Source organism: Octodon degus, unplaced genomic scaffold (assembly GCF_000260255.1).
Source record: "Octodon degus isolate 3935 unplaced genomic scaffold, OctDeg1.0 scaffold00116, whole genome shotgun sequence".
Classification (NCBI taxonomy): domain Eukaryota; kingdom Metazoa; phylum Chordata; class Mammalia; order Rodentia; family Octodontidae; genus Octodon; species Octodon degus.
In genome coordinates, this window is record NW_004524692.1 from 9,326,544 (window position 1) to 9,350,006 (window position 23,463).

At 35.7% G+C, this 23,463-nt stretch overlaps 1 protein-coding gene across 1 annotated transcript in view; it reads right to left on the bottom strand.

The window, feature by feature from the left end:
• Positions 1-8,514: 8,514 nt before the first annotated feature.
• Positions 8,515-23,463, bottom strand: part of LOC101573778 (spectrin alpha chain, erythrocytic 1-like) — a gene marked incomplete at its 5' end in the record, with an annotated part of 104,995 nt that continues 90,046 nt past the window's right edge. Inside the window, 11 exon segments of the mRNA XM_012516632.2 lie at positions 8,515-8,658; positions 8,660-8,719; positions 9,498-9,642; positions 10,598-10,744; positions 11,390-11,443; positions 12,366-12,553; positions 13,976-14,027; positions 15,058-15,075; positions 16,200-16,312; positions 17,102-17,398; positions 21,075-21,284. Coding sequence (XP_012372086.2) covers positions 8,515-8,658; positions 8,660-8,719; positions 9,498-9,642; positions 10,598-10,744; positions 11,390-11,443; positions 12,366-12,553; positions 13,976-14,027; positions 15,058-15,075; positions 16,200-16,312; positions 17,102-17,398; positions 21,075-21,284 — 1,428 coding nt within the window.

Consider the following 23,463-nt stretch of genomic DNA (forward strand, 5'->3'; position numbering starts at 1 on the left):
AGGGTCTCACTACTAGATCGGACTCATAGTGATCCACCTGTTTACAGTCTCCCAAGAAGCTGGGATTACAAGCACATGCCACCATGTCCAGTCTTTTTCCCAACTTTCATAATTTTCCTCATCCCAGTTTTCCTTCCCATTGAACAGACTCTTTCTCTTTCACAATATCTATTGTACTTTTCAGAGGATATTTATTCTTTCAGGTTTTCATACTAGTGAGACAATATGATGTTTGCACTTGTGGGTATGATTTAATTCACTTACCAATACAGTCTCTAGTTTCGTGTATTTATTTACAAAAGTCTCATATTTATCTTTTTTTATAGCTGAACAATAATCTATTGTGTAAAAATGTCATATCATTTTTATCCATTCCTCAGTTGATGAACATTTGGGTCATTTCCAAGATTTAGCTATGACAAATTGGACTACTATAAACATGGGTGCACTCATCACTGGTCTATGAAGATTTCAGTTCTTTTGGAAAAATACCTAGGAGGGGAAGAGCTTGCTTGTCTTCCAATCCTAGCATATTTAAAAAATTATTTTAAAGAATGTATAATCATAACTGCTCAGACATTAGAGATGGTACACATTTAGAAGAACAAGATGAGAGGTATACCATGGTACAACACCATGTTTTTTTTTTTTTTTTTTTTTTTTTTTTTTGTATTGCACATTGCTGTCTTGGATGTTATTGCTCAAATTAAAGATATTAGCATATAGAGTTTGTCAAAGTAAAAATTTTGAACACTAACTGCTCTTTTCTAAGAACTGATAGAATTAGTTTTACAATCACATCAGCTATCCTGTACATATACTTACATGATTTTCTACCATCCTTTTTTTTCCTACCTTTTCTTCTTTTTCTAATCTTCACTGTTTGTTCCTTCTATTCAATTTCTTTCCATTTTACTATTTTTATTATAGTTTTCTGAATTTACTTATTCTTTCAGGTTTTTACACCGGGGAAACAATATGATATTTATACATGTGACTCTGATTTGTTTCACTTATGAGTATAGCCTCTAGTTGCATTCATTTACCTATAAAGGTCATAAGTTTGTCTTTCTTTATAGCAGAGTAATACTCCATTGTATAAAAGTACCACATCTTTTTTATCCATTCCTCAAGTGATGAGCATCTTTATTGTTTCTAAGATTTGGCTTTGACAAACTGTGTTTCTATAAACGTGGGTGCACATATATCTTTGTGGTACAATGGTTTCAGTTCTTTCGGAAAAATATCCACAATATAGATAGCTGGGTTGAATGCGATTTCCAGTCCTAGTTTTTGAGGAGCTTTCACACTGATTTCCATAGTGGTTGTATGAGTACATTCCCAACATCAGAGGAGAGGGCTCCTTTTTCCCTATAACCTCTTCAATATTTGTTATTGGTTGATTCTTGATGAAGGCCATTCTCCTTTGCCTAAGATGGCATCTCAGTGTTGTTTTAATTTATATCTCTCAAATGACTAAAGATGTTGTACACTTTTTCATATATTTATTTGCCATTGGTATGTCTTCAGTTTATATTCATTTCAGATGCCCATTTTGGGGTGGGTCCTTTGAATATTGGAGGCCTGATGTTCTTGAATTCTTTATAGAATTTAGCTGGGAATCCTTTGTCTGAAGGACAGTAACTATAATTTTTTCCCAAGTTTTGGGTTTTCTTTTTAATCTGCTTGTGATTTCTTTTTATATGCAAAAATTTTTCAAAAAGATGAGATCCCACTTGATTCTTAGAAGCATTTCTCATGTAGTTTGATTTTTGTTCATGAGCTCTCCACCTACTCATATTTCTTTAAGATTTCTACCTACTTTCTCCTCCAGAAGATTCAGTCTTACAGTTTTAATATTTAAATCTTAGATCCATATTGACTGTAGTTTAGTGGATAGTGATACACATGGGTCTATTTTAAGTGTTAGGCACATGGAAAGCCAGTTTTTCCAGCACCATATATTAAAGATGCTGTCTTTCTTTTAGTGCATGTTTAGATCTTTTGTCAAAGATAAGGTGGCTGAGTGTGTTTGTATTTGTGTCCAAATCTTCTAATCTGTTCTGTTGATCCTCAGGTCTTTTTCTTTGCTAATACCATGCTAATTTTATCACAGTAGCTTCATAATATAATTTCAAGTAAGGGATTGTGATGCCTCCTGCCTTTCTTTTGTTACTTAGGATTGTTTTTGCTATTCTAGGTCTCTTCTGGTTCTAGATGAACTTTCACAAAGTTTCAGCTACATCTGTGAAGTATACTAGTGGCATTTCAATCAGGATTGCAGTAAGTCTGTATAAAAATTTGGGGAATATGGCCATTTTCATAATGTTTATTCTTCCTATCCAAGAGTAAGAGATTTGTTTTAATTTTCTGAAATCCTCTTGGATGTCTTTTTTAAAGAGTGGTATAATTTTCAGTATATAAAAGTTTTACTTTCTTTGTTAGACTGATTCCTAAGTATTCCATGTTTTTTAGGTGTTATTGTGAAGGACATGGTTTCCATAATTTCTCTCTCAGTGCTTTCATTGTTTGTGCATAGAAATGCTATTGACTATTGAATGTTGACTTTGTATCCTGGTACGCTACCAAATTTGGTTATCAAATCTACACGTGTATTAGAGTTTTTGGTATCTTCTATATTAAGTATCATGTCATCTACAAATACTGATAATTTCACTTCTTCCTTTCTAATCATTGCTCCTTTTATTTCTTTCTCTTGTCTAATTACTCTGACTAATGTTTCCAGAGCTATATTAAATAGGAGTGGTGACAGTGGGTATGCTTGTCTTTTTCTTGAGTTTAAAGTGAAGGCTTTCAATGTTTGTCCTTTTAGTATGATATTGGCTGTTGGTTTGTTATAGATGTCTTTTGGGGTTTTCATTATGAATGAGTTTGGGACTTTGTCAAAACCTTTTGTGCATCCATTGAGATGATCTTGTGGTTTTTGTCTTTGGCTCTGTTGATGTGTTGCATTACATTTATGGATTTACATATATTAAAACATTCATGTATTCCTGATATGAATCCCACTTTGTCATAATGTATAATCTTCTTGGTGATTTGCTGCATTCAGTTTGCTAGTATTTTATTGTGGATTTTTGCATCTGTGCTTTTTTTTAAGGGATATTGGCTTGTTGTTCTCTTTTTTGGTTGGGTTCTTCTCTGGCTTTGTTATCAGAATAGTACTTTTCTCCAGGAATGAGTTTGTGAGAATTACTTCAATTTCAGTTTCTTCAAAGAATCTGAAAAGAGTTGGAATTAAGTATTCTCTAAATTTCTTATAGAATTCAACTTTGAATCCAACAGGACCTGGTATTTTCTTTGTTGGTAAGTTTTGTATTACATTTTGAATTTCACTGACTGATATTAGATTATTCAGAATTTTTATATCTTTTTGATTCAACTTTGGTAGTTCATATGTATTTAGGATTCTGTTCATTTCTACTGTGACTTCCATTCTGTGAGAGTAAAAATGTTGGAATTAGGTATTGATGATCTTCTGAATTTATATAGCATCTGTAGTGATTTCACCTTTCTCATTCCTTATTACATGAATTTGATTTTTTTCTTTTTTATCACTAAAGTTTATTAGTAGTTTATCAATTTTATTTATACTTTCAAAGAACCAACTCTTCAGCTCATTAGTTCTTTGTATTGTTTTCTTTGTCTCTATTGCATTTATTTCTTTAGCAAGTTAATATTCCCAACCTATTCTATCTATTGAGTATTTAAATCTCCAAATGCACACTGACAGCACTAGATAGGAAAATTTCAAATATTGGTAATCAATGTTCAAAATTCTGTTTAAGTTCTGAACATGATAGTCTTACATATAGAAGGATATAACACCACTTTGAGTTATTCTTAAAGAAGCAAAATTCCTTGAATTTATTTATATTTTTCCTTCTATAACTGGTCTGGGATGAGCACAACTGAAATAGTCTACAAAAACTCCCTCCACAGTCTGAATTTCCTCTCTTAATTAAGGACTAGAACATATGCTTCAAACAGACAAATTATTCTAGGAGAGATGGAGAATGACTCTCAGAGTTGAGTTGAAGATACCTTATTATGCAACTTTCTTTTAAAGGAACCAATTAATAAAGCAACCCTTATGTTTTAAGTGTAGGTTTTATAATTTCTTACATGTGTGATCTACAGCAAATATCTTAATCATGCTGTATCTGTATTTTCCCAATGGGCAAATAGAATGATAATATTTTCTGACAGATTTCTTTTGAGTAAAGGTTAATATAAAGTTTTAATACAAAACCTTCTACACATTACGTGGAAAATGCAAGCATTATTTTTAATTTTTAGTCTGGGTCACCATAGGTTGCTCAGTATTTTCCCTAGCTGATGCTGGTAGAAACCAGAGATAAGAGTGCACATCTTATATTTAATGGTAAATGTGGGCAAGATGGTGACAGGAGAGGACAGTAGGATGGATCTAGATTCCAGAACCATGATAGGATTAAACTTTGTAAAATAGGTCTATGTTACATGCAAACAAAAGAGGTGGATGGCATCAGAAAGGTAAATGCAATAGTATTCTGTTAGAAGTGAATTAATTTTGGAGAGTCAAATAAGGAATAGTAATCAGGAAAGGAAAATAAAGTTGTAGCCAGAGGCTGGGACTCAGGCACAAAATGTAATCTTTGAATTACAGAGAAGATAGTTAGCTAAAATTAGAAAGGTGATTCTAGTTTCAAATGAATAGGCAGTAGATCAACAGATGAGATTTAGTTAGGAAGAATTTAATCATGAAAGTAAGAGTATTTTGTAAAATTCTACTTGTTATAGTATAATTTGAATATTTATAGTCTCATTAATTTATATACAGTGGTTCTAATCCTATTGTTTTTGTTTGTTGGTGGTCAGAATCTAACTTCAGAAGGAGTTGTATGTAATTGTGACATTTTCATTGCTTTTTCAGATACTGTCTTTCTAGCCAGTATGTTACCCAATCTCTGATACAAAATGATATTATACATTTCTTTCTAGCATTTTTTAACCATCAATCAAAAAATAACTCAATTTATTGATTCATTGTATTGTTTTCTTAGTCACCAATGCTTTAACTTTTGTTCTGACTTTTATAATTTCCTGCCCTACCTGAGCTTTTGGTTTAGTTTGCTCTTTTTTTAAATAGAAGTTTGAGCTTGAACATCAAGTTTTTTGTTTGAAATTGCTCTGTTTTCCTGATATGAATATTAGTTTTCTGCTTAGGACTGATTTTATTGTGCCCCATATGTTCTGATACTTTGAACTGATATTATCACTAAATTGTAGAAACGTTCTGACTTCTACTCCAATTTCATCTGTGACCCATTGCTTGTTCAGGATGGGGATATTTGATTTCCATGTTTTCATGATGTTCTTGTAGCTTCTTATGCTATTCATTTCCAATTTCATTACACTATGGTATGATAACATGTATGGTATAATTTCAGTTATTTTGTAATTATGTAAATATGTTCTGTGACCTAGTATGTGGTTTGTTTGGGAGAACATCACCTATCTGGTTGAGAAAATTATGTATCCTGATGTTTTTTGGTGTGATATTCTAGGAATATCTACTAAATTCATTTATTCTGAAATTTAGATCTGTTCTAATATATCATTCTTGAATTTTGGTCTAGTGGATGTGTTTCTTTGTGACAATGGGATATTGATATACCCCATATAATTGTATTAGTGCTTATTTGATTTTTCATTCTTATTAATATTTATTTAATACATTTTGCAGCACAAATTTAATACATATTTATGATTGCTCTTTATCTTGCATTCTTCCCTTTACAAGGATATGTTTACCTTTTCTACCCCTATTAATCAATTTTGACTTGAAATTCATTCTGTCTATAATCAGAAGAGCTGCTCTTGCTTTTTTTCTAGAGTCCTATTCCATAGAGTATTGTTTTCCATTTTTTTACTTGTAGTCAATGAACTTCATTTTAAATTAAATGTCATTCTTGTGTGCAGCATGTTGTTGGATTTTGCTTCTTGATCCATTGTACCAGTCTGTGTTTTGTGATCAGTAAATTGATACCATTAGCATTGATGGTTATGACTCATAAGTACAGCTTTATCCTTGTCATGTCATTTTGCCATTGATATCCCCCCCTCATTTTTTCCCTATCTCTGTTTAATTATTTGCTTTGCCTAGAGGATTCTTCAGTTGGGATTCGTGGGGTCCTTGCTATCTTTTTCTAGAATGTACTTCAAAACATTCAAGAGTACTGGTCTAATGGTCAGAAACTTCCTCAGATGTTCTTTGTCAAATTCTTTCAATCTACAAGTTCTCTGCCATGATGTCTGTCAACATTTTTTTATTTTTTTATATCTTCTTTTCTTCTATTGACTCCAATCTTAAGTTATCCTTCTTTATCCTATCTAGCCTGTTCTGCACAGATTTTTCATTGTCCCTTCTATTTTTAAGAAATATTTTTTTCATAATTGATAAGCACAAGCCTCTTTTTTTTGAACCAAGGATTGAACTCAGGCCCTTGCGCTTGCCAGGCAATTGCTTATTCTACTGAGCAATCTCTCAGCCCCAAACCTATCTTCTATATCTGTGATCCTATCCTCACATTGGCTTAATCTGTTTTGGACACTTTCATGGAAGTTTTATTCTCCTAGATATCTGCTGGAATCCGCATTATGGATTCTGTTTCCTTCCTATTCTGAGAATTCATGACTTATATGATTTTTAACATCCTTTATTTTTCCCTATGTTTTCTCTAGTGTCACTAAGCATGATTTTTATTGTGAACACCACATCTGCAGTTACCTGAGAAATCATTTCTGAATTGATTTTTTTCTAGAGTATCATTCAATTACTTTTTTCTTGTACCTTTACAGAAATTAGTTGTGTGATTTTTGGACTTTCACAATACATTGTTCCCTGCTGTTCCCTTTGATGACATGAATGTCTGTGGTTACATCCTAAGCGATTTTTCATTTTATTTATTTATTTATTTCTAGTTTAATTTCTGGAATGATGCTTATACAGTACTTATGGTGAGTTTCTTTATTCCTATTATTCAGAATCTCTAGTAAATAACTTTCTCTGAAGTATCTTTTAAGTGTAGCTAGTTTTTGGATTTTGATTCGGTTGCAAGATCATACATCTTCAATTTGTTGGTGATGAGAAGCAACTGATTGTTTGGCCCAGTCCCTGGTTCTTTGGCACTGTGCCACCGTAATTTTTTTTTCCTTTTTATGCAATAAAAATACAAAATACTAGAAAGGATACAGAATTTTCCTAAACAAAAATAGTAGAAATTCAACAAAGATTGTTATAAGGCAAAAAGTTATCTTCAAATTAGTTGTTTAGATTACCAGATAGAAGCATGTAAAATTGGTTTTAAATCAATTATAAGAAATTAAAAAGGAGAGGAAAACAAGCATTAACTGCTCCTTTCAATAAAACAGCAGAAATCCACAGTAAAAGTACCCAAGATTTCTAGTATATAAACATAAATATATTTTTCCATTGCTTCTTTCTTGCAACCTTTTTCTCATCCCAGTTTTTCCTTCCCTTTGCAGAATTTCTTAACCTATACAGTAGCTATTGCATGTTTCATGCTTTATTTACTCTGTCATGTTCTTACACTAGCAAGACAATATGATATTTGCACCTACAGGTCTGATTTATTTCACTTATGGGTATGATCTCTAGTTACATCCATTTGTCTATAAAGGCCTTAGATTTATCTTTTTTATAGCTCAGTAATACTTCATTGTATAAAAATAGAACAACTTCTTTATATATGACTCAGTTGATGAGAATTTGATTTGTTTCAAGGATTTAGCTATGACAAATTGTGCTGCTATTAGCATGCATGCCCATATATTGCTGTGGTATAATGTTTTCAGCTCATTTCAAAAAATATCCAGGATCAATATCTGGCTTGAATGGGACTTCCAGGCCTACTTTTTTTGAGGAATCTCTATCTTGATTTCCATAGTGGTTGTACCAGTCTACATTCCAGTGAACAATAGAGAAGGGCTCCTTTTTCCCACAGTCCATCCTGTATGTTTTATTGGTTTACTTCTTGACAATAGACAATCTTTCTGAAGAGAGATGTTTCAATTTGCATTTATCAAATGATCAATGAGGTTAAACATGTTTCATATATTTATTTGTCATTTGTATTTCTTCATCTGAGAATTGCATATTCATCTCAAAAGCACATTTTGAGATTGAATCTTTCAATTTTTACTGACAGAAATACAGAAGATCAGTTGGGTAAGAATATTTTAATTTTATAAATTTAAAAATAAAAACAACTTTCTGTATTCACAATACGCAAAATTGTAAAGGTTAGCAGAACACAGCAAAGTAATTAAAATGTAAAATACTTGAAATCCTGAATCGTGGCTAATTGCATATAAAATAATGCCATGGCCCTTTCTCTCCCAACTTGACTAGCACCTGTACTTGCCAAGTTTTTTTTTACATCCTGAAACAATAGTAATGCACACACACACAAACACACAACCCAATCTTTACACACCATACTGTCCTATCTCCTTCATCTCCCAATACATTCTACCAGGTGAATTTTCTATGATCGAGATCTGTGTATCAGTTACCAAAGTAAGAATTGGTGAAGCCAACATAATCATAGCCTGAAGCTTTTCTTTGACCTTGTGGGTCCTCATACTGCTGCATATGGGTGGTACAGAATGCCACTTGCTCTGGGGTTAGAGCCTGAAAAGCATAAAAAGGAAAAGAGGAAGTTGTAGGGCTTGAAAATATTTCTAGAGATTTATAGTTATTTGAGACTTCTGTTATGCTCTAAATGCAGAAGGTGAAGCCAGGTTTTGGAAGGACAGGCTCACCCCATGAATTAAGTAAACACTTTATTCTAAATTTCATGGTCACTGATAAGTAACAATAAATCAAACTTGTAACATATCTCTATTTAGAAGAAAATATCTAATTTACTTTGACAATCCTGTATTTCTTACTTCCTAAATTTTGCTAATTAAGTAGAAGAGGTAAAAATAACCTAAAAACATATGTGGCATGCTTTGGATTGACTCTCATAGTCAATAAGGAGTCACTATAGGTTTCTGAGCTGGAACAAGACAAAACGGATAAATCAGGCTGGCAAGATAGCTCAGCATATTAAAGCACCTGCTTAGGCAGATGCATGGGCCAGGGGTTTGCTCTCCAGCCTGCTGTGCTGGCCCCACCCTGGGGATGCACTGAGATGGCAAATGAGACTAGGCATGGTGGTGCACACCTGTAATCCTAATGTTTGCAAGGCTGAAAACAGGAAGGTTCCTATGAGTCTGATCTTTGTAGTGAGACCCTGTAGACTCTGTAGTAAGTACATAAAAAAAGATAAGTCAACACAAATGATATCCAGTTACAAGATCTTAGGAAAAAAAAATAGCTACGTAGATGAGAGTTTTCAGAGTAGAGAACTAAGAATGAGCTGACACAAATCAAAATTATGAGAGCATAGCAAATGGAATCTGACCTGCTTCAGATCATCTTTGGTAATGTAGGGTTTTCCCTCTGCCAGGGCCTGAAAAGCACTCTCTATGTCATCTCTGGTCTTGACATTTTCTGACTCTTTGTCAATCAGGAATGATGTATAATCTTCCAGTGAGACATAGCCTTTCCTGTGTGAGAAATATAGGAGCTGTATTTTCTCAAGACAGGAAAGAGTCCCATCTCCATCCCATATACTGTCTTAGAGGCCAAGGGAAGATAGATTCTCTTTTAAATTAATCACTTGGAGACTTGGCTGCACTGCATTTTGACTCTTTCACTCTCACTCTCACTCTCAGAACCACTAAACAGTTTCCCAAACTTTACATTCAGCTTCCAGTTGAGTACACATCAAAGAATTGGAATTTCTTATCTTCCTCTCAGCACAAGTCACTTGATAGCTAAATAGTTCCTGGTGTTCTTCTGTCTTTGGCATTAAAATTAGTCGCTGAAGACCAACTTGATCTGTCTATAACTCTTTCACATTGCCAAACACAAACAACTCCACTGTCAATATATTCGGTTTTTGGTTATCCATGTGTTCTTAAAATTCCACATTTTAGGGCCAGCCAAATAGCTCAGCAGATCAAAGTGCTTGCAAGCAGATACAGGAGCTGGGGGTTCAATCCCTGGACCTGCTGTGCTAGCCCCACCCCCAGGTCCCATTGAGATGGCAATTGAGACTGAGTGTTATGGTTCTTGGGAGGCTGTAAACAGGCAGATCACTATGAGTCTGATGTAGTGGTGAGACCCTTAACACCCTGTGGACCCTTCCCTTAAAAAAATCCACATCTATTTAATGGTTTCTTCTCTTAAGTCCTATCCCCAGAAGCAGCTAAAATTCATAGATAAAATAAATCATGGATTGGGAAACTTACAGACCTAGGTCATGAGTCAGAATCAGTGCCATTTATTTCTGAGTCAATTTTGAAAAGATACCAAGTGCCACCCACTTCACTTATGGTCATCTGAAGTACCCTGTTTTTCATGTCAGTGAGTTTTATCTTTCGTGGACTGCCTTATTCTTTGAACTTCTCTTTTCAAGCCCTAACACTCCCTTGCTATCACCTTTGGTCTTTTTCTTACCTCCCTGGATCCACAGCATCCAAGAACTTCTGAAACTTGGGCTCAGGTTCATCATCTTCTACCATGGGCAAATTGTAATTGAGTCCTCTCAGGCAGGATCGGAATTCTTGGTGAGTCAAACGCCCTGTCATATCCTCATCAAAATGTCTAAGACATTTTGTCAAAGTTGAGAGATAATCAGAATAGAAGAGAAACAAATAGATCTTATAATAGCTAGAGTTTTAATAATATATAATATTGATGTTGGAAGAGTTTAATAGTAAGCTTGGCTGTATATTTGCTATGCTTTTTTCTATATAATGGATGGAGAAAAAATTAAGCTATATATGAAAGATATATATTTTAAACTTAAAGCATTGCATAAGAGGGCCAGCCAAATAGCTTAGTGCCTGCTTAGGCAGATGCAGCAGCCAGGTTCGATCCCCAGCATGCTGAGACAGAAATCGAGACTGGGAATGGTGGCATGTGCCTGTAATCTCAGCTACTGGGAGGCTGAAAACAGGTACATCACTATGAGCCCAATCTATGGATTGAGACTCCATAGACCCTGTACTAAATACAAGAATGAAAAGAATTGTATAGGAATTATGTTATACTACATTATAATATAATGTAAATTATATATGTTATATTATAATTATAGTGCATTATCATTAAAGCTAATTGACAAATGTAGACTTTTATTTAAAATCTCATCAAAGCATACAAAGGTAAAAAAATACTATTTATTAATATACATACTCTGAATAGCATAGAAAATGAAAAATAAGTTAACTATCAAGATATACTCACTTATACGTGGTGCTAAACTCCTTTAGTGTGTCCTCACTTACACCTATTGTATCCCTGAAAATAAAAACATTAATTAACCATGAGATAGAAGAAAAGACTAGCAAGAAAAAATGCTACAGCAAAGATAGGAGACTATTTCTAGGCTCTCTGATATTTGATCACCTTGTTCAAGGGTTGATAGCCTATATCCCATGGCTCAGGTCCTATTTGTCACCTCTAATTATGAAATGCATTAGCTAAAATTGACTTTTCCATGTTTAATATGAATGGAAAAAATGAAAATAAAACTTTTTTGAGATTAAAAATGACATTAGACTCACAGTTTAGCAACAATTAATTAAGATTTATTGTAGCCACCATGTTTATCCATTTATAGATTATTTATGGCTGTTTTTCCAAGGTGTTAGCAGAAATGAAAAGTCAACATCTATCTCATGAGTCACAAAGACTAAAATTATTTTAAATTAAACATTTTACAGCAAAAAGTTTCCAGATTCCTGAAAAATACAACCCCAAATCTATTGAGACCTATAGAAGCTTTGCTATAATTAATGCCTAGGCAAAAAATAATACCTTCTCTTTTGGTCAATTAGGCAATTATTTGAATATTTTAGGCCATAACTTGAGTATTTTTCCATTCTAGATATTTTATTCTGAATGGGACTCTACAAAAGTGATGCTTACTGAAATGTGTGTATAATTTAGCAAATTGACTCTGAGAACTGAATGGAGAAACCATTTGTTTAGACAGACGATGACTAGAATCAGCAAAAAGGACCCCTTCCTTACATCATGACAGACCTCAGTACAAAGAGCAATACACCCTCTGTGGGATAGTATAGCAAGATAACATTGGCTTTGGAGGTAAGCTGCCTCTCTGAGGAAGCTCTTCTATCTAGTACCCCATACACTAACTCTTACTTGTGCTCCTGCTACCCCTGCACCCCTCCCCATCCCAGCTATGGACGCTCAGTACTTGGCTTGGATCTGTTGCTCCAGGTTGTGCTGCATCCGCATTCCCAGCTCATGGAGCTGGTCCCACTGCTGGGCCAGTCCAATGGTGCTGTACTTTATGTCAAGGATCAGAGCCTCTTCCATGCTGTCACCTAGGTCCTCAATCTTGGTTAGCTGGCGCTTCATTGCTTGGATCTCTTTCTGCTTCCTCTGGAAAAAGACAGAGAAAATAGTCAGTCATTCAGGTCCCTAGAGAGAAGAGAGAAGAAATGCTGCTGCATTTAAGTTTCATTTTCAGTTCTCTTTGGAGATCTTGTCCTCTATGAAAAAAGAAAAACTGAGGAGAACCTTTTCATTTACGTTTTCCTCACTTTTAAAATAGTGCTAGATTTAAGTTAGAAGAGTGCTGCAATTCTTATATGCTATAAGATGTAAATTTAAGTGTTAGTGGTGATATAATACAGATGATGGTGAGTAAAACTCCCAAGACTCATGTATCACTAGCTTCCTGTGATCTGTATTGTTGATTATATGCAGTATTAATTGTGGCTGGGTTCTAAGGTTCATCTAACTCAAGTATTCACTCCTGAGCTTCCTTTATCAATCTGAACAGATGCGTATAGTCTGCTCTTGCCAATCACAATATACAATACACAGAAATTCTGCATCTTGCTCATGAGTTCTCATGAGAAGATAGTGTTTCCTAAGGATAGGAGGGCTAAATCAAGTCTGCTGACCATAACTTATGTGTGAAGAAAACTTAAGTGTTATAAGGACTGTGGTCTTCCAAAAAATCAACTCAACTTGGCATCTTATTTTACTCTAACACTGAAATTGAATTTAACTAATGGTTTTCTTCCAAAGGGGTGTAATATCGAAAACGAGATTGAGAAACACTGTTCTAGCACATTGTAGAGCTACATTCTTGGCAGATTATCTAGATTTGATTGTGTTTTTATCACTTCAATTTGTTAATGCTCCTCATTGCACTCTAAAAACTTTCATATCTGCTCTCTCACATAATTATCACAACAGCTCTGCAATGTAAGTTTTATCTCCATTGTGTACAGAAAAAAAGGTTCAGAAGTTTTATTTATTTTATTCTATTTTTTAGGTAATTCTTGAGTTTTAATGGCTTAAACATCATCTTCAATTTACACACAAAGTCCAGATATAATTGCTTATTGAAGTAACCATGGAAGAACAAAGTTTAAGAAATATGAAAGTAAATATGTCCCCAAAAATATAGTTGTACCCCAAAAGTCATTCAGATAACTGGAATAGACTTTGAAAGAAGTGCATTATATTGATAATCATATTAAACACATAAAATAAACATTTTTATAAAACTTTCAAAAATATTGAAGAAATCATGGACGTTTATACTAATTTATCAATGTAACTTGTGACAGTCTTCAAGGAAAATATAAATAAACAGGGGGTACCTAGCCATGAAGTGGTGGTCTGTGTTTTAGAATGAGAATCATTAACAACATTAGCACACTGTAGACTTAGCTTTTTAACTGAAGCTGCAGTTTATCGAAAAACATAACCAAATTGCCTGTTACTAGTTTATCTTGAACTTTTTATCATTCTAGCAGTGTCTTCAGCTAATGAGCAAACTTTACTTACTTTATTTGCCTCTAGTTGGGATTCCAGGGTTCCTGTTTCTTTGAGCAAAGATCTAGTTTAGAAGCAAAATGAAACATTATTTCTAATATCAGAGGTCAATATTTCATATATATGTGCCAATTAAAAACTCCTACATGTCTGTTTCTACTTTGATAAATAACATAGACTTTATTCTTTATTATTTTACCTTATTAGCACATATGTAATACAAAACATTGATATTGCTTGGAGAAGGAGGAATATGCACATCATAGCTTAATTTATTCCTTTGCTCACCCCTTCCCTCTTTCTCAGCTCTCCTTTCTTTCCCTTCCTCTTTTCTGACAAGTTTGCAGTACATAATATTTAGACTTCTTGTGTGGAGTTCTCAAAGACAGAAGGGCATAAAGGGATGGATGGAGGAAAGGGATGCAGAAACGGAATTGGGATGTGTTGTGTGCATGGCCTTTATGGAACGATACTCCAGAAAGACAAAGTTTTGAATCAAACACTTCTATCTTCAGTATATTTCTAGATTCACAAGAAGGGAGATAAAACCTATCTCTATTTCTTCTCTACTTAGTAGAATGCCATTACATGTCTCTTGTCCACAAAAGTCATACTTGGTACACCTGGGTGAAAGGTTCTACTATCATTACAGATACTAAAATAAAGGATTCCCAACTGCCTTATATAAAATGGTATAGTATTGGCATAAACCCTACACACATCCCTCATATACTTCATATCATCTCTAGACTACTGATTTTTGGTTCCTAATACAATGTAAATGGCAAATAAATAGTGGTTATACTGTACTGTTTAAGGAGTAAGATAGGAAAAGACGGTGAAATTTCAGTATGGACACATTTTTCTGACTATTTTCAATCTAAATTTGGTTGAATTCAGTGATTCAGATACAATGGATACGGAGGCCAAACTACCCACTTAAGTGATAAAGGTAAGGCTTCACTGACTGCAGTTTACAGACCTCTTAGGTACTGTTATATCGGGATGGCATAGTGACACCTCAGTAATAAGCCTTCTTTATCTAACATGCCCACAAAAATACAAGGAAACAGAAATGATAATAAAATACTTACCCATCCAGAAAATAAGACCTGGACATAAAGGACCGGAAGAGGAATCAGAAAAAAGAAAAGAAAAATTGATTGTTAACATGGCTTTAGTACAATAAACCTTACTTCATAATATTTTGAGTCCTTTGTAGATAGAAGATATGATCCTGTCCACAAGGCTCAAAGTCTTGCCTACTCTAAGAAGCTCAGAGCCTTGAAGGAAGATGCCTCATGGAAAAGAGTGTAGATGGAAAAGGACACCTTCTTAGTCCAGGGCTCACTGCCAGGTATGATAAACCAGAGGAAGATGTATGGCTTCCTGCTACCTTAGTTTTCTTTTTTGTAGACAGGATGCAAGACTTCTTTTTATGCAGTCTTTTTTACCCTTCCTGCATATCCTGAGTATGTAGGAAGAGTATAAATCATGGATTGTCCAGGAACCACTTTAACCCTGAAAACACCACAAGGCTGGCTCACACAATGGATAATCTTCAGTATCTGTTCTAATGCATCACGATGTTTCTTGCTGTGCTGTCTTTTCCAAACTATTTACCAGAAATGGAACAAATGCTACCTTCATGCACAAAATATTTTGCATTGTTAAAAAACATGTATTATTATCTCACTTAACTTTCATTACAGCATTACTAGGTAGGCAACATTCTAACTTCATTATTAGGTGTTCCTAGTATATTCTGGTTTAGGTTGTTCTAATAAATATATATGTGTGCTTGAGTAAGTAAATTTATCTATTTTCACCCCAAATTTGGAAGCAGAGGAAATAAGATCTGCTCTACCCACTTTTCAAAGTAAAGTGATAAAATGAACATGGAAGTGCTTTTAGAGTACAATGTGGCACTGAACATAAAGATCATCATTCTTTTGAGATATAATCATCGGTAACAGAAAGAAATTTGTGAGTGTTAAGATAAGAAAAGCAAAAGTTGTAAAATAAACAGCAGCATGAAATTTCCATTTCCTGATTTTGGAAAGAGTAACCTAGAAAGCAGTTAAGTCCAAAAATAAAGCACATTCAGGATATGGTGTTTTAGAGACAGAGCTATGGTATGAAAGTCTCTCTGCTCCTCTTCAGATGTAAATGCTAGCCCTTTGGCAAATAGTGTGTCTCACATAAGGGCCATGGGTCTTGAGGAAGCCCAGCAAACCTGGTCTCCTGGATCCACTGCAGGAAGGCACTGGCATTTTGTTCAAATTCTTGGCACATCTCAAAGTTCTTGACCTGCCTTTCTTCTTCCTTTTGAAGCTCTTGTTCCCGTTCCTAAAATCCCAGACCATAAACAGGAGGGCTCTCAATTAAGGCTCTTCTTTGCTGTCAAAAACTTATCTTTAGTTACGACTAAATGTCCATCTCCTAGATATGACCTGCCTTCAGCTTGAATGTGCCTAAGTGTCCATATTTCATCTAGTCCACTTCTTTTACAAACCTGTGAAGATAGCCCATATCATTCTCTTTAACTACTTATGGAGTATCTAGGACTAAGTCCAGTGACAAGTGAATTGGTAATAAAAATAATACCTTTGCTCTGATTAGGGGAGAAGGTAATATTTAACCTAAAGGAACACATAAGCTGGCGTAAAGTGAAAAGTAATAAGTAATAAGATTTATTACAAAAAATAGTAACATAGTATTATTTCTGTTTATCTTTTTGGAAAAAAGTTTTACAGTTTAAATATTATAGATAGAAAATAAAAATAAACACATGGAAGGCACCTTGGGAGGTGCACATAAAGTGAGGAATATCTTGGATTTGGAGATACAGAGTTTGTGGAATTTTTTGTCATGAATGAAATCAAATATTGAGCTTTTATTTTTTGCTTCAATCATAGAAATATGGCCCTATCTACACTGTGGGGAATAAGGTATACATATTGTGACACAGGTACACATAATTCTCAGTGTTTCATAGACAGTCTCATGTGATAACTGTGGTCTCAATATCCTTATGAAAAATCTTCCTTTCTTTCACACAAGATCTCCAACTTGGCAATGAATTAAACAGTCAGGCTCACTGTAGACCACAGTCTCTGTTGGGCCCTCATGAATTACCTGGATGACCTCAGACAAGTGTTTCCAGACCCTTTCCAGCACCTCCACCGTTAGCCAGGTGTAAGGACTGGAGGGGACTTTTAAGGCCTTGATCTTCTGGTCAAGCTCTAGCAAATGTTTGAAGTCTTCTTGAGGCCCAGCCATAAAGGCCACAAAGGCCTCATGGTCCTTCTGCAGCTGCCGGACCTCATTGAGGGAGACGCAGTGCACAGGCTCTGACAGATCCTCCTCTGCATTCTCACACCAGTTGTTAAAAGCTGATGCCTTGTTTGCAAACTCCATGAACAGCTCCTCAGCCTTCAGAGAAAAGAGGAGATGCTATTATCTGTCCTGGAAAAGGCCCTCTGCAGAAGAGAAGCTTGGGGATAAAAATCATGGCTATTTTGAAATATTTGCAGTCCAGCACTCTAAAAGGAGTGGGGATCATGGGAACCTACAGATGGATCTTTTAAGTTACAGGAACAGCTCTCGTCTTAGGATTTCACCATTGTAAAATCAGTCAAGCTCTCTCTCTCTCTCTCTCTCTCTCTCTCTATATATATATATATATATATATATATATATATATATATATATTAAAGGATCTACAGAGTCTGTAGCATCTCATTATGTAGATCAGACTAGTAGTCATCTTCCTGTTTTCAGCCTCCCCAGAGCTGAGATTACAGGTGCACACCTCCATGCTCAGTATCAATGTACCCTGGAGGCCAGCATGGCATGTCAGGGATGGAAGCCCAGCTCTTGCGCTCTACCTAAGCAGGAGCATTAATCAATTGAGCTATCTGGTAAGCCTTCCTTCATTGACAAAAGAAAAGAGAAACTGACTTCTGAATTTATTTCACTTCTACATTCTCAGAGTATCAGGAATATTTTTCAATTATCTAATTTCTTATTTTAAAATCCAGGCTCCAGTTCTACCTTGCTTAAAATAAGCATGCAAAGACAATGTTATGCTGTGCATCTGAAATATCTCCCCAAAAGTCTCATAGGTTTGGAGGTGGGGCTTTTGGAAGGTGATTGGGTCATGAGGTGCTGTATTGATCCATGGATTGATCCCTGGATGCTTTCAGGGATAACTATTTTCTTAGGAGGAAGACTTCTTTGAAAATTGGTCACTGGGGCATGACCAAAAAGGGTGTATCTCTGTCCCCAGTTCCTCACTTTATTCTCTGCCTCCTGTCTGTCATTGCACAAGCAGCCAGGCTGTTCCACTGTGTCAATCTTGGAGCTAGTCAACCAGAGACTGTAATCATGAGTCAAAATAAATGTTCATCTCTCATTTTGTGAGTATTCCACATTTTGTTCCACAGACAAGAAAGTAATTAAGATATGTGTTGAATGAAATAATGGAAAATGATTGATTAAACAGATGAGGAATATTAGTCTTATCAACTTTTCTTTTCCCTTCTCTCATCTCATTTTCTGTAGGGCAAAACCTGCTGGCATTTCTTGGTCTTCACTAAGTCATTTTCCTGACTTTGTTTTCAAATCTCATCCTATTTCTGAAGGTTTTCAAACCACTCCTCCGATCCATAGCCTACATTATGACCTATATATTTAGCATGAATACACATGTCCCTGCATTACTACTGGGAGCTATACACATACTCTAAAGATTCTACATTGTCCATTTTACTGAGAGAAAGAAAAATGTGTATTATTTGATATATTAGATAATCAGAAAAAAATTTAGATCTAAAGTGTACTGTAGCAGGGGTTGGGGGTTTGATCCTCAGGTCTGCCGTGCTGGCACGCCCCTGGGGCACACTGAGATGGCAATGGACACTGAGCATGGTGGCGTGCGCCTGTAATCCCAGTTCTTCGGAGACTATAAACAGGTGGATCACTATGCGTCCGATCTAGTGGTGAGACCCTGAACACCCTGCAGACCCATCCCTAAAATACAAATAAATAAATAAACAATAAAGAAAGAAATAAAATAAAGTGTTGTGTAGATCTAAGGAGCTAGATCTAAGCTCCTGCCGGGCAAGTGCAGGGACTTGAGATCAATCCCTGGTACTGCATGCCAAGCCAGGCTGGAACACCAGATGAGCCATGCCAGACTGAAATTGGCCATAGTGGTGCATGCCTGTAATCCTAGGAGGATCAATGAGTCTGAGCTGTGTAGCAAGATTCTGTAATAAATAAACAACAAATAAATAAATAAATGATTTTTAAATTAAACACATTGTAGATTTTGGGTCAGCAGAATTTATTTGTAAGTTTTGTCTGAAGAGAATAAAATAATGAATTTTCTTGGCTCCATAAAAGTGAGTTGAAAAGAAAAAAAAAAAAACATGTCCAAATGGAGGGAAAATGGCAAGGCATCCTATCATTACTTCTTACTATACGTTAATTTTACTACTATATATGGTTAAGTAAACCAAATTCAGAGAAAATTAACATGATCCCTACAGAAGAACATCAAAACCTCTAAAGGGATTTATATTACTTTCACAATATTATGGGTTGATTGAATATTTTACAAATATTTTTATAATCAAGAAATAAAATAACACAACTCCTTAGCAGTTTGAAATCTAAGCAAAAGAATAAGAAGTTAAGTAACTTCTTCTATAGAATACATGTGTTGTATGTGCGCAAATGTGTCAATTTTATGTTTATATTTTGTTTTAAGAAATTTTTTCAGGGCCAGGAAGATAGCTCAGTGGCATAAGGTCCTGCCTGGCAAGCACAAGGTCTTAAGTTTGATCCACAATATGAGAGAGAGAGAGAGAGAGAGAGAGAGAGAGAGAGAGAGAGAGAGGAAACATTTCCATAGTGTTATATCACTCAACAGATTAGCAACTAAGTAAAGATTTAGCATGACTGACATTTATTTGTGTGTTTGTTTTCAAATTTTTCCCACTCCCTGCCTTTACTTATTGGGAAACTTCCTTATTCCAGGTGTGTTCAGTAAATTCACTTCATTAACTTTTTAAATTATTAACAAACTCTATGATCAATGTTAAATGCCTTAGCAGCCATTTTTATAAAGTAAATTTTATTCACTAATTTCCATATAAAACTTATTTACTTGCAGTTTACACTGCAAGTTTTAGACCCATTACATCTTTAATAGTAATAACACAGAAAAGCCGGTGACTATGGCAATACCGTTCCAGTTCTTAAATAGAAGCAAAGTTCAAAATGTTAAGTGATACATGCAAAGTTTATCTCCCAAGAAGTTAATTGAAGGGAATCTTATTATTTATTTATTTATTTATTTATTTACCTATTTACTTATTTATTTATTGCAGTAGTGGGGATTGAACTCAGGACCCTGCATTTTCCAGGCAAACATTTATCCTACTGAGCTGTCTCCCTGACCCTCAAAGGGAATTTTAGAAGAAACTTCTTTATTTACTGTACAGGGCTCCTTTTATGTGACCTAGGTTAAAGTAGAAAGACAAGTTTGAACTCTTTCTGCCTTCATTGTCTCCCGCATGAAGGTTTTTGACTGTCCTCTTCTGATCCATTTCTTCACTAACATGTGTCTGGCATTTATTTCAACTCAGTTAATTTTTTAAAAAATCCTTCCTAGCCACATACTGTATTGCATCGCTGTAACCCTAGCTACCTTCAAAGGGAGTGTGAGGTAGAGAAGTTATAAGTTTAAGGTCAACCTGGACAACTTAGTAACAGCCTGTCTTAAAATAAAGTACATAAATTAAAAGGGTTGGCAATACAAATTAATGGTAGAGTACAAACTAATGGTAGAGTGTTTGCTGAGCATGGTAAAGTCCTAATTTCAATTATCAGTAGTGCAAATAGCAAAGAAACAAAAAAGTTTTTAATTTTAAAATGCTGAACCCCTTTTTACTCAGTGAGATGTTTTAATTCTTTTCAAGGTCCCAGATTATCTGTAGATTTTCCAAGAAAGGTTTCCAATATTTATACCTGTATTTCCCAGTTAATATCTAGCTAGCAGAAGCCATAGTAAGCCTCATCACTTTTCTTTCCTTCTTTTTACCTGCTGTCGAGGTAGCTGCTTCTCCCGCAGTTTCTCTCTGTGGGCTTCAGCAGCTTCCCACAGCTGCTCCCAGCGCTTCTGCAGGGCAGCATGGCGCTCCTCAATGGCTTTGGCCTGGCTATGCTGAACAGATACCAGGTGGTTCTTGAGGTCAGTGATCTTAGAAAGTTGTTCTTGCTGGAAGCTCTGAAGACTTGCATTCATCGTGTCCTAAGAGCAAATCAGTACTGAGTTTATGAACTGGAAAATAGTACAGGTTCTAAGGGGTGATTCTTATCCAGAGTGTGGTTCTGCCATGCTCTTATTTTGGACAAGATGCTGGCTAGTTAGGAATTAGGATTGTAACTAAGAAAAACAAAATGCAATGAAGACACTTAAGTGAATATTTACAGTTGGAATTATGCTTAAATTCTACTGTATGGTCATTTTACAGTTAGAGTTTAAATTAGATATGAAATTGATATTAAGGATGCATTAGAAGATGATATAATATTTGAAAATTTCCCATTCAAAACTAAATCGTTCCTATAGTAAATACTTTGTACATTTTCCTCATAAGTTTTAATATTTTTTACTCTAACTAGTACCATTGTACTATTAGTACACAAGCTAGCAATCACTCCTACTGGGGAAAGTTACACAAATAAATTGTTTGTATAAAATTAATACTAAAATCACAAAATTGAAGAAATTCCACTTCCAGCTTTAACAGAATATTTTATATTGTACTAAACCTTTCTTAGACAATAATTTTGACAGCTGTATGAAAAGTACAAATAGAAAACAAAAGAACTGTTTGAAAGAGTTCAGAATGCAACTCAAGAAGTGTTAAGGTTTATGATTATGGAAATGTCTCTAAAACCTCAGGCAGTCACAAAGATTTTTCTTTTTTTAAATTAACTTAATTAAATTAATTGTTTATATATTTAGTACAAGGTCTACAGGATCTCACTACACTCATTAGACTACAATGATACTCCTGTTTTCAGCCTCCCAAGCACTGGGATAACAGGCATGCTACCACAACCAGCCTCATTTGTCCTCTCAGTGCTCCCCAGGGTAGTACTGGCAAGGCACACCAGGGATTGAATCTCGGTCCCTGCACCTGCCTAAGCAGGTGCTTTAATCCACTAAGCTATCTGGCCAGCCCAAGATTTTTTTCAAAGATAGCTGATCCTAGAATGTATGATATTGGGATTAAGGGTATATGATTATTAAATCACTATGCTGACTGTCCTAAACCCAGCAGTATGAGTAAGATACAAGGGACAGATGCCATTAAACTGTCTTGTAGCTTTGACTGTCTTCTGCTGCCATGAATGGTTGCCCTCTGTCATGTGCTGTCCTGGAGCTATCGCATTATGAACTGCAACCTCTACAAACTGTGAGCCAAATAAGCCTTTCCTTCCTTAGCATTTGGATGTTTGGTATTTTGTATCAGCAACAAGAGAAAATTAACTAACACAGGTAGCTACAACTCAAGAACCAAAGGAAATTAAAGTAGAAATGTCACACAGAGTTTGATTTAAAAAGACATAGAGGCTAAATCTTTGTTTGGTGGGAAAATTATAACTAAAGTTTATATCCTTCTATACATAAAATAGATGAGTTTCAATGTCCATCTTTAAAATATGAAAGACAAAAGCAAAAAAAATTAAGATAATCTCAAAAACATAAAAAGAAAATTATATATAAAAGTATATCGCGAGGAATTTCTGCCGACTTCCGGGAACCCCCAGACCCAGTCCTAGCCCAGGTCCAGTGAGTGTGTAGAGAGCTTCCTGCTACACTGCGCCAGCGGGACCAGTCCCAGCCCAGGCACAGCATGGGCTGGACCCTCTCCCAACCCCTCGGGCCGCCCCCCACCACTCCGCAGTACCTCTCCCACCCCGCCCGCCAAGTAGAAATTTCTGCCCAGTTCCGGGAAACCCCAGACCCAGTCCTAGCCCAGGTTCGGTGAGTGTGTGGAGAGCTACCTGCTACCTTGCGCCGGCAGGACCAGTCCCAGCCCAGGCGCAGCATGGGCCGGACCATCACCCACCCCCTTGGGCCGCCCCCGACCACTCCATAGCACCTCCCCACCCCGCCTGTAGAGTAGGAATTTTGCAGTGTTCCGGGAAGCCTGGACCCAGTCTTAGCCCAGGTCCAGTGAGTGTGTGGAAAGCTTCCTTTTCCCCCTACTACACCTTGCCCCCTCCAGGCACAGCTCAGGCCTGGCATACATGCCTGAGCTGTAACCCTGCAGCTGCAATCCCTGCAGAGAGTACAGAGGATAGATCCACCCAGCTAGTCCAGGAGCAGAACATCTTGCCACAAGGGCACAACATATTCACCCTCAAGGGCAGCATCGGGAAGGAGCTGAGCACAGCAGCCAGACCTAAGCCAGACG